The sequence below is a fragment of the Microcebus murinus genome, chromosome X (genome assembly GCF_040939455.1).
Source record: "Microcebus murinus isolate Inina chromosome X, M.murinus_Inina_mat1.0, whole genome shotgun sequence".
In the NCBI taxonomy this organism is placed as follows: Eukaryota; Metazoa; Chordata; class Mammalia; order Primates; family Cheirogaleidae; genus Microcebus; species Microcebus murinus.
Genome location: NC_134136.1, coordinates 115,341,025 through 115,358,415, shown reverse-complemented (window position 1 = coordinate 115,358,415; position 17,391 = coordinate 115,341,025). Strand labels below are relative to the sequence as shown.

The 17,391-nt window shown below is 36.0% G+C and overlaps 1 protein-coding gene across 8 annotated transcripts in view; it reads right to left on the bottom strand.

Moving 5' to 3' along the window:
• Positions 1 to 234: 234 nt before the first annotated feature.
• The window catches only part of USP9X (ubiquitin specific peptidase 9 X-linked), a 139,378-nt gene continuing 122,221 nt past the window's right edge, over positions 235 to 17,391 (bottom strand). For 7 of the 8 annotated variants that reach the window (XM_020285131.2, XM_020285133.2, XM_012781826.3 and 4 more), the window contains 11 exons: positions 15,967 to 16,720; positions 15,454 to 15,577; positions 14,502 to 14,727; positions 13,894 to 14,023; positions 9,760 to 9,945; positions 9,066 to 9,286; positions 8,892 to 8,980; positions 4,476 to 4,632; positions 3,772 to 3,984; positions 3,291 to 3,386; positions 235 to 1,827 (listed from right to left, as the gene is read on the bottom strand). In XM_020285131.2, the coding sequence (XP_020140720.1) occupies positions 1,690 to 1,827; positions 3,291 to 3,386; positions 3,772 to 3,984; positions 4,476 to 4,632; positions 8,892 to 8,980; positions 9,066 to 9,286; positions 9,760 to 9,945; positions 13,894 to 14,023; positions 14,502 to 14,727; positions 15,454 to 15,577; positions 15,967 to 16,720 (2,334 nt within the window). In that variant the 3' untranslated portion in view covers positions 235 to 1,689. The remainder of the gene's footprint in view (positions 1,828 to 3,290; positions 3,387 to 3,771; positions 3,985 to 4,475; positions 4,633 to 8,891; positions 8,981 to 9,065; positions 9,287 to 9,759; positions 9,946 to 13,893; positions 14,024 to 14,501; positions 14,728 to 15,453; positions 15,578 to 15,966; positions 16,721 to 17,391) is intronic. The other variant, XM_020285134.2, reaches the window with a different exon arrangement.

Sequence of the window (17,391 nt, the reverse complement as noted above, 5' to 3'; positions counted from 1 at the left end):
AAGTACAAGATTATGTTAGGAAACTTTTACAGTGTCAACATCCTGTTTTCTCTAAATCTTTAGTAAAGGGCCAAAGGTCAAATCTTTCTGTGCACAAAAACTCAATGCAACTGAAATCCTGAATTCAGTGTCATGCCTAGGCATGCTATGCACAGATTTTAATGTGCAGTCCTTGGGGGAAAAAAAGGGACAAAAAAGTAACCAAAAAAATCAAAGACACCACAGGACAAAAAGTTCTTCTTAAATCAAATTCTATTTGTGAATTCAGCAAAATAATTTCTATAAAATAAAACAGCAAAATATTTAAATAGAATAGGGTGGGCTGTATCTGTTTGTAGGGGTATTTGGTTTTTAGACAGGTTCCAGAAAATTACACACATTCAAGTTACCAATTCTCTTTTAAATACAGTATTAACTGATGAGTTCCTTATTTTTAATCAAATGTTTATTCTGAAATTGTGATACCTCAATTATATCAACTAACCAGTAGTTTCTTTTTTAATTAGACCCTGCTTAGAACGTTAAACTTTTTGGAATAATGGAAAAGAGCTAGGACAATTCTTGCTTTCAAGTAAAATTGTGACTGAGCAGAATGTCAGCCAGACATCTTGGTGCAGAGGTACTCCAAGTACTGTGGGATTCTGATGACTTCCACGTCCCTGGGATCCAGCAGAAGGAAAGTTTTAGAAGATTCACCTAATAAACTCTACCAAAGAAACAAAACAAGCACACCAAATACAGTCTTCTATTATGCTCCAGCATCTTGGCATAACAAATTCTTGCATATTTGCTTTAAACTTTTTAAAATTCCCATTACTGATACTTAAGTATTCTTTATCCCACCCAGAGATTCAACTGTCAAACATTAAGGAACATATGTGTAACTGAAAACAGCCTGTTTGTCACATTTCTCCCATTGTTTTATATTTTATATTCTAGGTGTAAGAAGGAAAAGCTCTGAGCAATACAGCTGTCACTTTGGGACAACTGCTGTCATTATGGTAATTTTTTCCTCATTGGCTACACTAACTTGGTGTGAAGCCATGCTAAATGTTACAGCATAACTATAGCTTCAAAGTGATTAACCTAATATCAGAATAAAAAGGCAATGAAAAAGATCTAGAAACAATGTTACATCACCAATTTTCCACATCAACCAAATAATTTAAAGGTTACCAGCCTTACATTGCTCATAGTAAAATTGACTCCAGTGGCAAAGAATTAACATGAAACTATTGGTGTGGCTGACATGGATGGACTCTGTTTTGTTGCTGTTGGTTTATTTTTTGTTTCTGTAAAGGAGTTGATCCAACTGCCATGAGGCAGGCAACACTGGTTGCAGAGTGCAGTGGGTATAACAAGAAAATTAACTTTTGTAGTTTTTGTAGATCTGTGAGTCTCATCAAGAAAAAAGTTTCTTGCTTAAGAATTAACAGTCAAACATTAATATACTATATACACCTTTGCCATTTACACATTAGCATCAGGCCATTTATTACAAAACACTATACACTTTCCACTGCAGGCGGGTTATATATTGACAGCAAATTTCTGCAGATAAGACAGTGAACACTCCATGTTGATTAGGAATAGTTTTTTCTAGTTTTAAATATTAGCCAGACACAGAAAAAGGTTGGACTGTAAGGCCTGGGTGCACAGTCTTGATGGAACCAGTTAATATTGTGCATTTCACTGATCCTTGGTTTGAGGTGGGGATACTTCTTCACTGCCTTCATAATTTTCTTGTGCTCGTTGGCCACTTCTCTGAGGGTTGTTCATGTGATGTGCTGCTGGGCCTGTATATGGCTGTCCATGCACATGGTTATTCTGGGAGAGAAGAGATCTGCATGTTAAAACTTTTTACATAGTAAATAACTTCAAAACCATGGGCTGAAGTTTGTAGAAATGTAAACTTTATTCTTTAAATATACTTGGATTATACAGTGAAAAAAAATTGTCTTTAAAGAGAAAAACCTAGTATAAATGCAAAGCCCAAAGCCCTAAATAAAAGCAATGATTGTATAGGTCTGTAAAAATCTTTGGCCAAAGTGACTTTTAGTGCCAAAAATTATTTAGACACAAGTCCAGCAAATAAGAGATTAGCTCATTATTGCTCATGGTAACAAATCTTCACAAAGAATGATCTATGCGCTAGAACACATCAATTCTGACTTCCACGTGATAAATCTGATTGATTGTGATATAAGATCTGCAGGAGCAATAACCCTGAACACAGAATAATGTGAATGAAAAATAAGATAATGTTTAAGATGATAAAGTAACCAGGCATGATTAACATGAACTTTCTCAGGGCTGAGGAAAGTTAACTTTTCTGCTCGTGAAGTGGTTCCTTAACCTTTTAAAATGCCTAAACCCTACAGTGCTCTCATTTTACTGTAAGTGCGCACCAGCCAAGCCAAGATGATTTCAGGCTTTATTTTCTATAATTTGTATGATGAAAATTAACATGTTGAACATGTACTTCCTAACTATTCAGCATGCTTCTATCTATACCCTGAAATATAAGAAAGAATGCCTTAAATAATGTTTCTCAGTATGGTCCCCAGACCACTAGCTGCAGTAGCAGCATTTGACAACTCATCAGAAATACAGATTTTCCAGCCCCATACAAACCTATAGAATCAGAGCTTCTGGGGTGGGGACTAGCACTCTGATGTAACATGCCCTCCAGGGGACTCTGATGCCCGTTCAAGTTTGAGTACCACTGTCTCAAAAGAATCTGCTTTAGTAACATCCAGGTTTTAGAAATGTTCTCATTTAGAATGTTTCTTTATCTAATTTCTTTTGTTATTTATTTACTTTACAGTTAGTCACCTATGGAAATGTGCTAAATCTGTTTTTCCCAATAATTTTTACTGTCACTGAAATCTGTAGCGAAGTAATCAAGGATCTCTTACTTCACTGCCATATCTTGATGTCTTTGGAATCCATCTGCAGACTCAGCCTAACAGGAAACACCATCGTAATCTTTTGCACTAAGCAACGATTATCCATTTTATGCTGACGTGAATTTATCACTCAGTTTTACTAACTGTAACTACTAGCACAAGAGGGACATCTACTTGACAAGGAAAACACCACAGAGGCAAGTTCAAAAATGCTGCACCAGGACTCCACTCTAACCATTCCTCTTCTGATCATGCCCCCAAAGCTAGTCTAGATAATTCCTCTATTACTTTGTAGTCACAACAAAAAATTTAGCCATGGTCTCAAATCAAGCATAAAACTTGGTTCTAGAGGATAACCACCACAAACCAACTCCTGTTTACCTGTTGATACTGAGATCCAGGTGAATGGGGGTACAACGGGGCATCTTCAGGTGGAGGTGACTCATGCTCATCTGGGGCATCTTGGTCATCTGGCTCCTAATTTTTAATATTTAAAGATAAAGAATTATGTAGTAAAATTCAAGTTTACTTTTTAAAATTTCTATTTGAAATACATCTTAAAAATATATAAAACTGACCCCTTGATAACTTTACTGCAGATAAAGTAATTTAAAAAAAAAAAAGAAAAGAAAACCTGATTTGGATTCTCTAAGAAATACATTTCAGGCAATTTTCACAGAAATTTCTCCAGAAGGTGGCTCCCTCATTATCTTAAGATGACACATGGTAAATATTTTTTAAAAAACCTTTACCAGAATTTTTTAAATACTATCTTTATAATACATCAACACTGGCCTATAATCACTTTGTTTTCTTTCATGTCTATCTGCTGCACACTGATGGCCTTTTTTTTTTTTTTTACCTCCTCTGGACAGAGTTCACAAGCTTTTGCAAGTGTCATCCTGGCACTGTGTGATCTCTCCAAGAAATAACCATTTGATGTTTCATTGCTTTGCACTGGCGGAGACCAATTGTTGTAAGTGTACTGAGGATTGCCAGTATATGGTCTTCTTTCCAGTTCATCTCCAAGCCATTCCACTGCCCAGGTCCACTTTCTTTTAAGATCTCCATTGCCCTTCAAAAATAAATAAATAAATAAAACCATATATCTAAGAGGATTTAGAATACTTTATTTTTTGACAGAGTCTTGCTCTGTTGCCGAGGCTAGAGTGCTGTGGCATCAGCCTAGCTCACAGCAACCTCAAACTCCTAGGTTCAAGCAATCCTTCTGCCTCAGCCTCCCGAGTAGCTGGGACTATAGGCATGGACCACGATGCCTGGCTAATTTTTTTCTATATATTTTTAGTTGGCCAATTAACGTCTTTCTATTTTTTTAGTAGAGACAGGGTCTCGCTCTTGCTTAGGCTGGTTTCAAACTCCTGACCTTGAGCAATCCGCCCTCCTGAGCCTCCCAGGGTGCTAGGATTATAGGCGTGAGCCACTGCACCTGGCCTAGAATACTTTTAAAGTTAACTTAAAACAACTTTGAATTCTCATGATTTTCTTCTTTTAAAACAGAATCCTTAATTCTGATTCAGATTCCTATAAAATTATAAAAATCCTCACCTGCAGGATTTGATAAGCAACAGGACAATTACTAAACAGAGCTACCATACATTTTATACACTGGTATGCTCTTTTTTGATAGTGATTCTTAGAGCGCTGGATTGTGTCAAACAGCCCATCTCGGTCATCTGGAATTCCTTTAAGTGCATTATGAATCCTGAAAGAGAACCAGATATAAAATAAAAACCTATAAAATCTAACAGCAGCTAATATTTATTGGGTGCCTACTATGTGTTATTCAATAAATGTCTTTCATTTAGTCATTTAATCTAACACTGGATAGTAGGTACTATTATAAAGCCCTTGAACAGAAGAGAAAATGGGTACAGAGAATTAAATAGTGTGCTCCAGGTCACAGGCTGCCTAGCAGTCTGACTCTAGAGTCTGTGCTCTTAATGACTATCCAAAATGATCTTCTATATATGTAATTTAAATACATTACCAGAAGTGAATTCAGGACAGAGTACACTTTAAAAAAGTTAACTAAAACTAAGTTTATGACAGCTGTAATTGAGAACAATTTGCTTTACATTGGTTCCTTTAATAAAAACTGCATTGCTGAAGGTTAAGTTAGGATCCAGTGATATAATCTGGATGTACAGAATTAATCTGAATTCTGATAATGAGAATACATGGCAGGCAAAGTAATTTTCACACGCAATGTTACCATTTGGCTGATTTGCCAATATATAGAATCTCATCTCAGCTCCTGCCATACTACAACACAGTAATATATAGCCAACTATTTCCTGTTTTTTCTCCCAAAACAATCAAAATGGCTGTAGGGGTAAAAACATGCCTTGTTTCTTTTGTGTTAAAAACACTACTTGCCAATAAATGAAATGTGGTAGATATGTCCATACAATGGAATAGCATTTAGCCATAAAAGGGAAGGAAGTACTGATAAATGCATGGATGAACCTTAACAAATTTAAGTGAAGTGAAAGCAGCCAGGCATAAAAGGACATACATTGTATTATTTCATTTCAGAATAGGCAAATCCATGGATATTATAGAAAGTAGATTAGTGACTGCCAGGGGCTGAAATGAACTGGGAGTGACTACTTAATTGGGTAGGGGATTTCCTTTTGGGATAATGAAAATGTTCTGAAATTAGACAGTGGTAATGGCTGCACAATATTGTGAATGTATTAAAAAGTCACTAAATTGAATACTTTAAAGTGGTTGAGCCGGGTGCAGTGGCTCACGCCTGTAATCCTAGCACTCTGGGAGGCCGAGGCGGGAGGATCGCTTGAGGTCAGGAGTTCGAAACCAGCCTGAGCAAGAGCGAGACCCCATCTGTACTATAAATAGAAAGAAATTAATTGGCCAACTAATATATATACAAAAAATTAGCCGGGTATGGTGGTGCATGCCTGTAGTCCCAGCTACTCGGGAGGCTGAGGCAGGAGGATCACTTGAGCCCAGGGGATTGAGGTTGCTGTGAGCTAGGCTGACGCCACGGCACTCACTCTAGCCTGGGCAACAGTGAGACTCTGTCTCAAAATAAATAAATAAAATCAAAAATAAAGTGGTTGAAATGGTCAGTTTTATGTTATGTGAATTTTACCTCAATATAACCTAGTCAGAATTTATGAAATTCTTAATTGTAACTATATATTTTACTCACCCAATAGAATGTTCCAATTCAAAAAGGAAAGATTTTTTCCCCATTACATGCATTCATCAAATCTGTTTTGCTTGGAAATCATTACTTCACCAATTTTCCAAAGTTTAATCATATCAGAAAAATCAAGTACAGACCTCTTACTGTTTAATCTGAAATACTCCATGCCAATTTTGTTGGGTTTTCTTTTTTTTTGTTTTTTGAGACAGTCTCTCGCTTTGTTGCCCAGGCTAGAGTGAGTGCCCTGGCGTCAGCCTAGCTCACAGCAACCTCAAACCCCTGGGCTCAAGCGATCCTTCTGCCTCAGCCTCCCGAGTAGCTGGGACTACAGGCATGCACCACCATGCCTGGCTAATTTTTTCTATATATATTAGTCGGCCAATTAATTTCTTTCTATTTATAATAGAGACGAGGTCTCACTCTTGCTCAGGCTGGTTTTGAACTCCTGACCTCGAGCAATCTGCCCGCCTCGGCCTCCCAGAGTGCTAGGATTACAGGCGTGAGCCACTGCTGCCAGCCCCAATTCTGTTTTTATCTTGACTTTTGACAAGTGATAATCAAGTGTAAAATCTATTTCTGCCATATCACATTTTCTTCCCATTAGTATAAACTGGTTTCAAATGCCATTTCTATCAATACTATCTTTGCCTGCCTTGTTACCTGATGCCTAGCAGTGCTGGGCACATGGTAGACACTCCATAAATATCTGAACACTGTTGACTGAATGAACTAAAAGCTTACTATGACAAAACTATTTTCAAGCTTGTCATTCATATAACATCTTACTAATCTGATTACATAAAAGTCCATTTCCCACATTTAATCCAGCATATGTCTTTGCCATTATCAAACTTGATCTAAAGAAAAAACGAGAGCTAAGATATGACTAATTGGTTTAAAGTTATAAATGCTTACAGTATTTAAAAAAAGAAAATAGTTAAAGTTAGACTTCATTAAGACCAACTTTGAAGAAAAGTTTCAAGTCTGATTGCATTGAGAAGGGCACTGAATACTGCCTGAAATAAATGGCTATAGTTTGAAGCTACTAAATTTTGTCTCATGAAAATTGATTTTTGGCTTAATGCTATTATTATTATTTTTGATACACAGTTGCTCTGTCGCCCGGGCTAGAGAGCTGTGGTGTTAGCCTAGCTCACAGCAAGCTCAAACTCCTGAGCTCAAACGATCCTCCCAGAATGCTAGAAGTGCAGGCGTGAGCCACCGCGCCCAGCCTTTAATGCTATTTTTATAGTATTAATTTGTTTAAAATCTATAATGGTAAATTGGGAGATAATTTGGAAATACTAATTCATGAATTCTGATTCATGATTTTTTTGAAATCCCCACGGAAACTCCAGATTATAATTTCTCTAAGTATTTTGTTCTTACAGAATTTGTTTTTGAGTTTGTTTTATTATATTGACAGATGGGAGGCAATCTGCTATATAGATTCTGAATTATTTCCCCAAATAAACTATTATACTATCTTCTTTGTGGGAAGGGAAGTTATATAACTTGAGAGTTGTCATCAAATTCCATAATTTATCATCAACTATATAACTCTTAGAATTAAAGATAATGTATTAAGCTTTTACTACAAAAAACCAAACAGAAGAATTCTGGGGGAAGGTTGAGGGCCAGTTAAACTGGATAACCTTAGTTCTTAGGGGAAAAAAGTTAACACACTAAAACTTCTCATACACTAAAAATCTAATTATAATTGATCCTCATTATTTGCAAATTCTGTTATTTATGAATGTGCCTATTTCCTAACCTAAACTTTATTCATAATTGCAGAACTAATACTCAAGGTGCTTTCTTGGACATTTCTGGACACATGGAGACCAGCAAAAAATTCAAGTTGTTCAATATGAATGTTCCTAAATGAAGTCCAAGAAAGTGACACTTTGTCTTGTTTGAGCTTAAGCTGTAAACAAGTGTTCTTCTTTGTGGTCTATTTAGTGTCACATTTTCCACATAATTGTGCTTTTGTTGGTGATTTCATGTTTTAGAGGTCCCCCAAATGCGTCATGCCCAAGTGCCATCTAACGTTCCTAAGTACAGGGTGGCTGTGATGTACCACACAGAGATCACGTGTTAATAAGCTTAGTTCAGGCTTAAGTTACAGAGCTGCTGGTTGTGAGCATAATGTTATCAAGTGAACAATATATATTAAATAAGATGACTTTAAACAAAAACACAAATAAAACAAGGTTATGTATTGATTGGTTGATAAAAATGCAAACAGAGGCTTGCAGAAACCTAACTCTGTATTTCCTTCTAGGAGCGATGGTTCACACTATTTGCTAATTCATTGTTTGTGGTGACTTTATAGACTATAACTACTACAAATAATGGGAATTGACTGTGTTTTCCCAGGGACTATTTTTAGATAACCTTACTACTTCATGTGACTAAAGACTACTTCATATTACTTCATGTGACTAATGTAATACAATCCCAAAATAATCCTAGAGGATCACCAATAAAATTCATAGACTTAACCAAAAGTCTATGCTAGTTTTCCTCAATTAAAAAAAATCATCTGAAAGAAAAAATACATTAACTATGAAACTTTGGCAATGATAAAAATGAATAAAAAATGAAATAAATGTGAGGGAAGGGGAAAACTTGTTATTCACATTAGTCCTAAGCCTTTAAAGATAAAACATATACTAGAACTCCAAGAAGTTTAAAAAAAAAAGTGTGGTGACTGTCAAGTTTCAGTTATGTCTATCTAATACTTGGGTAAGTATAATTATTTCTAGTAACAAAAAAAGAGTATCCACCTGTGAGTCTGCCAGGAGTCCTCAATCAGTAAGATTTGCAAAAGCAGATCCAAATAGGGCCGGAGTTCATAAGTATAAGAATATGCAACCTATAAACAGGTAAGACATTGTGAATAATTTAAAGGAAGAACCAATCAAATTATAGAGACATATAAGTACTTATTTTCCTCTAACCTGCCAGAGAAGTTCACTGAGGACAGTAGATGAGAACTGAGGATTCTCCCAGCAGCAAAAACGAAGCAATTTGACGGTTTCCTCTGAGTTACTGCAGTCTTCAATGATTTTCTTCACATAACTTGTTCTCACAAATAAAATGTCAGCCACATTCTGCTGAATTGGCATTATAGGTTGTGATAAATTAGGATCACCAAAAGGATTGGGAAGAGGAGGATTACCTAAAATACAGATTTGACTTAAATGAAAAACGAATACATTTATCTATAATAAGAATACAAAGTTTTCACCATAGAAAACAGCCTATAAATTTTTTGTTTTAGGAAAAAACATTTTAAAACAAGTTTCCTAAGCACAATGAAAAGTAGTGATTAATAAAGTAGCATTATGCATTACAATGATCAGATACACAAAGATGATAAAATACAAAATTTAAATAGCAACACTGGCATTTAACTATATAAAAGGTTAATTCTTACACTACTTCATAAACATGGCAGACAGAACAAGCAGACAGAAAAAAGATCCCCACTAAATGTGTGAAAAGGGTATTAGGACTTAAAATATAAAATATTCCAAAGCAGAAACCTTCCTTTAGACTGTTATTTTACATTTAAATATCTTCGGAATGACATTTAATCAAGTACTATATACACCCATCAGTATTTTGAAAGAATGGAGCATTCAACTTTACCATTGATTGAAGACTGCATTCTTGATGAGACATTGCAACATCGGATCAGCTGTGACACTACTGAGTATAATTTGCCTAATTCAGCATACTGATATTTGATTGGAGGACCTGGACCTTCATCTAAAGACACAAGCATAAAGGTAGCAGGTACATTCAATTTCAGAAGCTGTGTCTTCTCTGCCACACCTACAATTAAGGACCAAGAGGGGAGAAGCAGGAAGAGAGGGGAAAAAAATTTAGGATGGCAAGGGCTTCTTGAGTAAAAAAAAGTAGTTATCCAAAATATGTTTCTATGAATTTTATGATCAGAATGATATCACTTTTATTAGCATTCAGAGAAGTATTTAATTAGAATAGAAAACTCACCCCTTGAGTATAGATTTAAGCATTAAAATTGGTAAATAGTGACTATGACTGACATTCTAATATGTCATAGTCTATATGGCCTGAAGAGTATAAAGGGATCAATGTAGACTGCAACCCTCATTGTAAGGAAGACAAAACAAAAACTAAATTAAATGAGAAATAAGAATTTTTATTTTTTTTTTACAAATTACCTGCCTTTCTTATTTCCTCCACCACAGCCAAATTTCTTGAAAAAGATATCTAAATTTGGTCTACTTTCTCATTTTCTATTCCTCAACCCATGACAATTTGGTTTCTGTCCCTCTCCATGGTATAAAGCTAAGGAACAGTTCTCAAGCCATAGCCACTTCCTTCTTGCATTCCTCTCATTTTTTCTACCTCTTCTTCTTGGTCTTATTTGTGAGTCCTTCTTCCAGCGTCTTTCTTAAAGTTCCCATGCCAGACTATCTTCTCACACTGTATGCTTTCCCTAGACAATTGAGCCTGCTCTCACTGCTTTATGTTCTAGCTATTTTCATTCAGATGACTCCACAATTATTTTTTCTGTTCTACTAGATTATCTCCATTTGGTTGTCACACAGGATCAAATTTAATTTGCCAAAACTGAACTCATCTTTCTCCCCATACGTGGTTGTCCTGTGCTTCCCCTCAGTAAATTGGCTCCACTACACGCTCAGTTGCTCAAGTTAGAATCCTGGGCATAATTCTTCATATCTCTTCCTTGCCTCCTCCACTAAATATACAATCACCAAATCCACCAAATCTTTTTCTTATAAAAAGGACCATAATCTGTCTACTTGTATCCCCATCACTGCCAGTTCCCTAGCATAGGCCACAATGATCTTCTACCTAGAGATCATTTTAATAACCTCTAGTCTTACCCCATTGTAATCTATTCCCACTGTAGCCAGGGAGATCTTTCTAGAAGGTATGTCTATTCAAATCCTACAATAGCACATCAATGCCTCAGCGTAAAGTCCAGACTTGCTCACCAGGCTGGCCAGAACAACATGATCAGAGATGCCTGCCACATCCTTCTTATATCAATTCTAGTCAAACTGCATAAAATTTCCTCCAATGAGCCATGCCAAGTTTATCCCAAGTCTTTGCAGCTGCTCTTTACCCTGAATAGAAAACTCAACTAACCAATTCCCACATCAAACTCACCATTAAGTCTTCTGTGTTTCCCAAATAGGGTCAGGTCCAGCCCCCTTAACTCCCCACTCCATGAACACTTCCACAGCACTTTGTATTTGTCCTACTATAGACATTAATACACTTTATGGCAACCACCTTTTTGTTTGCTTCCATATCTCATTACACAGTAGACTGTCTTATTGCCATTTTCCCAGAAGCATAATAAACACAGGTCTACAACCACTTGATTCCAAAGGCTCTTACTATAAAGTTTTCTCATAAAGTTCGTGTCATAATGTCTTTGGTGAGAAAACCTAGATGAAACTGACAAGAGGATATTTAGTCTTCATTTCTCTCCACCAGTGTGATATTCTTGCTTTATTGTAGAAATAGTAATCTATTTGATTATAAGATGCTTAGACCCTGCTACAGAGATGTTGGTATATCCACTGTCATACCTTTCTTTAATCTAAACAATTCTGAATCCCAATGCATATCTGGTCTTAAGGATTTCATATGAGGGTTTATAGACCTGTACAATATTTGCTTTTAGCAGGAAAATGTTTACAAGTAGTTACATTGTGAACCAATGATGTATGCTTTATGAACAGGCAATATTTAAAAGGAGAATTAAATAGCATAGGACTTTCGTGAATACCTAAATGTGGGATTTCTAAGTTTGAAATACAGATTCCACTTATGCTTGTTTGTGTAATAAATATCCTCTTCTTTCTCAGCTACAAAACACCCAAATATCTCTGGTATGGAATGGTAAGGGAAAAGTAGACAAACTACAGAGACAAACAGAAAGCAGAATGTTCCTTATGTTAAAAGGGCCATGGATCAACCAGTGATTAGCAAAGGTCACACAGAAAAAACCTGAAATGACAGAGATGCTTGGGTATAGAACTTGATTTTGGATATAAGATACATATACATACATACATATATAAATATATATATATTTACTTTTAAAATAGTTATTAAGACTGGCCACAGTGGCTCATGCTTGTAATCCTAGCACTCTGGCAGGCTGAGGCAGGAGGATAGCTTGAGGTCAGGCATTGGAGACCAGCCTGAGCAAAAGGGAGACCCTGTCTCTACTAAAAATAGAAAACATGAGCCAGGCGTGGTGGTGTGCCTGTAGTCCCAGCTACTCAGGAGGCTGAGGCAGGATTGCTTGAGCCCAGGAGTTTGAGGATGCTGTGAGCTAGGCTGACGCCATGGCACTCTAGCCTGGGCGACAAGGCAAGACTCTGTAGCAAAAAACAAAGAGTTATTAAAAACTATCTGCTTCTGATGAGTCTCCGAATCAGTTCCTAATCTGGCCAAATATATGTCATTACCATTAAGATTTTAACTGGAATGTCTCAATAAATCAGTAATTTTAGGATCAGTGCACTAACACTTGATTGCCTGATAGGTAATATAAAAATCATAAAAAATTTCAATCATTGGAAATTTACTTCCCTCCAAACAACTTAAAAAACACCAAAACAACAATGGAAAATTTTTGATGACATTCCTAACTATTCATCTACTCATTCAACAAACATTTACTGAGTGCTGCTGTGGAAAGCTCTGATTTTTGTAATTTAGTTGGGGGGAAACAACACAAAAACCTGAATGCTATCAAAACACAACAGAATAAGTATAAGACAGTATACTGTAATTTTTAGTTAAGTATTAGTAATCACTGGAAAGAAATTATCAGATGATGTTAGCAAAAGCAGGCTATGTTGAGAAGCAGAGTGTTGTGTTGTCATACAGAGGAAACATTATCAACAGGGTGATTTAAGTGAATTCCTAAGTGAATATTTTTAAGCGACTATTTATATTATCCTTAATTTTAGTTTACTTCAATAAAAACTTATGGGCCGGGCATGGTGGCTCATTCCTGTAATCCTAGCACTCTGGGAGGCCGAGGTGGGCGGATAACTCAAGGTCAGGAGTTCGAAAACAGCCTGAGCAAGAGCAATTTCTATTTCTAAAAATAGAAAGAAATTAATTGGCCAACTAAAAATATATACAAAAAATTAGCCGGGCATGGTGGCACATGCCTGTAGTCCCAGCTACTCAGGAGGCTGAGGCAAAAGGATTGCTTGAGCCCAGGAGTTTGAGGTTGCTGTGAGCTAGGCTGACGCCACAGCATGCTAGCTGGGGAAACAGAGTGAGACTCTGCCTCAAAATAAATAAAACAAAAACTAAACTAAACTAAAATAAAAACTTACGTAATGACTAAGTCCTCTACCCAAATTTGGTATCACAACCACCTGGGGACTTTTTGAAAATATGAATTTCTTATACCACCTTTAGGGATTCTGCTTCAATTAGTGTGAGATGTGGCCTAGGAATCAGTTATTTTCAAAAAGCAGCCAGATTTGGCACTACTGCTTTAGGAGATAAAAACACGATTAAGACACAGATTCTGACCTATGTCTACAGTAGAGATAAGACAAATGCATCAATAATTATAAAGCACAAGGTGAAAGTGCCATGCTCAGATAAAATTCACAAGTTTTATGGGAAACTGTTATTTTAGTCCAGGTTATATTTTATCACTCGAACTAAGTGACTTCACCATTTAATATAATACATTAAAACAGAATTATGAGAACTTACAATTCTTACCTAAATTGGCATACATTACGAACAGGTTGAAATACTGCTGTAAATGACGTCCGTGCTCTGAAACTTCCCTTCTTAAGAGATTTAGTACTGCTCTTAGTAAGTGATCACTCAAGCTTAAGTTGTCATAAGCCTGTAAAAGATAAAATATTACCTGTGTTTCAATATCAAGGTGTAAGTAAAATTCTATTTGCATAAAAAAGGTACATGCACATATATATGTTGAATACAGGCATAAATTTCTGGAAGGACTGACCACACAAAGTATTAAAAAGGGTTGCTTCTTGGGAAAGGGAAAGAAAGTCTGAGGTAGATTATATAAACTCTTCACACTAATTTATTAAAAATGCTAAGTTAATTAAAATTTTAAAATAAAAATCTACTTAACTAAGTTTATATTTAAGCTACTGCATGGGGAAAATATCCTTATTTTTTAAAGAGCCAATAATTACTATTCATTGCTATGCAGTAACTTTAATGGAACTCAGACATTTGATTGTGATTGTGTTAGATAAATATCAAACAGATGCACATGTTTGTGGCTTCAAGTTTTAGGAAACGGAATTTATTTGTAAGCATTTAATCCTTAGAAAGAAAGCTATGGCAATTACCTGACTAGAAGGTCCAGGAGATGCAAAAGGTGAAGGACATGGCCCATCTTGCAAGGAAAAATGTGCAATAAAAACTATAAGTTTTGCAAATGCTCCCCTTACTTCTGCACTAGGGCATTCCAAAAGGTATTCGGAGAAGCGATTTGAAACATTAAAAAGGACATTATGAGCAAACCAAAAACGTACGTTCTTGCTGTGACGAAGGAGAATACACAATGCATCATACCTAAAACAAAAGAAAAAATATCTATGAATATCAATTCAGTAACTTCTTTCCTATCGCAAAGGGATGGGTGTCTATGAACCAAAAAAGGGGCAAAGACCTTTTACTGCTGGAGAGAGAATCAGCAATGGTTGCTTCCAGTACTAACATTAAAATGATAAATACTATGACGGCCTATTCTCACAGTTACAAAATACGTAAAAATTTGTATTCTCTGATAAAATTCCATTACCAAACCTCTTCCTAGGTTCAATGACAATAAATGTCCCCCGCCCCTCCTGACATCTTCTGGATGAACGTGTAAAAATTGTTAAATCAATGTATTATAATGTCCTCTATTATTTTTATAATTAGACACTTAAGAAAATCATTTTAATTTTTTACCCTTTTAATCTCTGTCAGAATTCAATCCAGGGAAGCTAAAGCCTAATAATTTCATGATTACATACCTAGACTTTTCAGTCTCATCTTGTAATCTTTGGTACAGAGATGTCAAAGATACCATACAAAGTAATAGAAACAGAAGGCAGTTTCTGAATAACAAAAGGCTATACATATTTAGACTAAGTCACTACTTTAATATAATTTCTCCCACTAACTGCTACCAGGAGGTTTTATTTTTTAAATTCTGCATTCCAAATATGAAATGAGAGTCTCACGGTTTGGGAAAATAGTCTATTAAAAAACCAAACCAGATATTAGAAGGAATGAAAATCCAAAACAATGTACCAATCACTGGCAGAGCCACGGACTATTTTCTTTGTGTGAAATCCTGTAGTAAAGAGGAACCTAGCAGCAAGCTGAATACTAATCATGGTGATTTCTTCTGCTTCAGGCAACAGGTGGTCTTGCCCTATAAATAAAATGTAGATATTAAAAGAAAAAAATCAGATTTCTATTTTCAAGGCCCATTTTTAAACAAGTCTGCACTGCTACTAATTTTGAGAAGTCTTTTCAAGTTACTTAAATAATTCTTATTCCTGATTTTAGCAGCTCATATAGCACGTTTCAAACTAATGCATGAGTTAAATTGCTAAAATAAATAAAAGCTCCTCTGTTTCTGGAGCGTATACTGCTCAAAGTTAACAGTCATCTGAAATATGACTTTAAATAATCAAAAGCAAAAATGTAGACCCTTTATAGTGAAAACATTAATTTTATGAACTTAAAACATTTGATGCCTACTAAAAAATCCTATAAGAATTATTCTTTAATACTAAGCAGCTAAACTCTTGTACTTACCTGGAGGAGGGGTTAAGTAAACACCATTACATGTAAGCAGTTTTTTCATAAATTGAAAATACTCCAAACTGTACTGCATTCGGTTATGCATGAATTGCACATTCTGCTTCCGTACACTTCTCTCAATGGCTGATGGCATAACAATCTGATGGGGTCTTGTGGTGATAGCAAGCTCTGATATGTATCTTACCAACTCATCATCGTGGTCTATTGTGTCCATTCGTTCATAAAAAAGTATATAAGCATTCCACCACCTTTTCTGGCGCCTGTATGACATGCGCTTCATCATGTGATCAAACACTTCTCCCATGTACTCTCCACCGAAACACTGGTTTTTCATTTCTTCGTCATCATCCATTTTACACTCTGTTACATCTCCATCATCAAATTTATACCAGCGATTTCTCTCACCATCTCCACCATTCCTTTGGATGATGTAAGAATAATAATGTCCCCCACTTGCTTGACCGCTGTGTACAAGCACACCCACAAGTCTGTATTTTGTGCTTCCTGCTGTCTCACTTTCGGACTGCTCATTCTGTTGTATCAACTGACTCTCTGGGTTTACATTATCTCCTTCCAGCTTTGCAACACCTGCAACCGTGTAAGGTTCCATGTCTAGCTCTCGAGGAAATTCAAAATAGTCATTGAACTTGATTGCACATTCTCTTTCCCAGTCATAGTCAAATCGTTTTAATTGGATAGCAAGAACAGGAGGTAATTTTTTAATCAGCAAGCGCTTTACAGTATCAACCTAAAACAGAGAAAGTTACTGGATGTTTTCTTATATTAACTGCAAAAAAAAAAAAAAGCAAACAAAACCCATAACCAAAAAACCCCAAGCCAACGTTTCTCCCCCTCCCCTTTAAAAAAAAAAAAAAGAGACGTTCCCACTCTGTCACCTAGGTTGGAACTATAGGCACCAGCCATCCTGCCTGATAATTTTTCTGGGGGTGGTGGGGAGAGTAAAGATGGGGTCTCACTATGTTGCCAGCTCCTGGCCTCAAGTGAGCTTCCCACCTTAGCCTGGCCCTGCAAGTAAACTTTCAAATGATTTTATAAAATTATCTTGAAACTTAGCTGGATTTTTAAGTGTACATAAATATACGATAATGAACATAATCAAGGCAATTCTGTCAGAGTTGATTTAAATTAATGAAAACGAATAAATATGGAAATAGCCTATGCCATTTGTTACAAACAGCAATTTTTATCCCTGGTTTCTGTCATTGCTACCTAACCATTATTAATTGTGTTATGTTTACTGTTATTCCAATGAAGGCGGTTTGCTGTGAGTAAACAGAAGAAATATAGTAACAACAATAAAATCAGCTAAAATTTCTTGGGCAATTAGATGCCAGGTAATATACTAAGCTACAGAAGTAGTAACATTTGATCCTTACAGTAACCTTCTCAATCAGGACT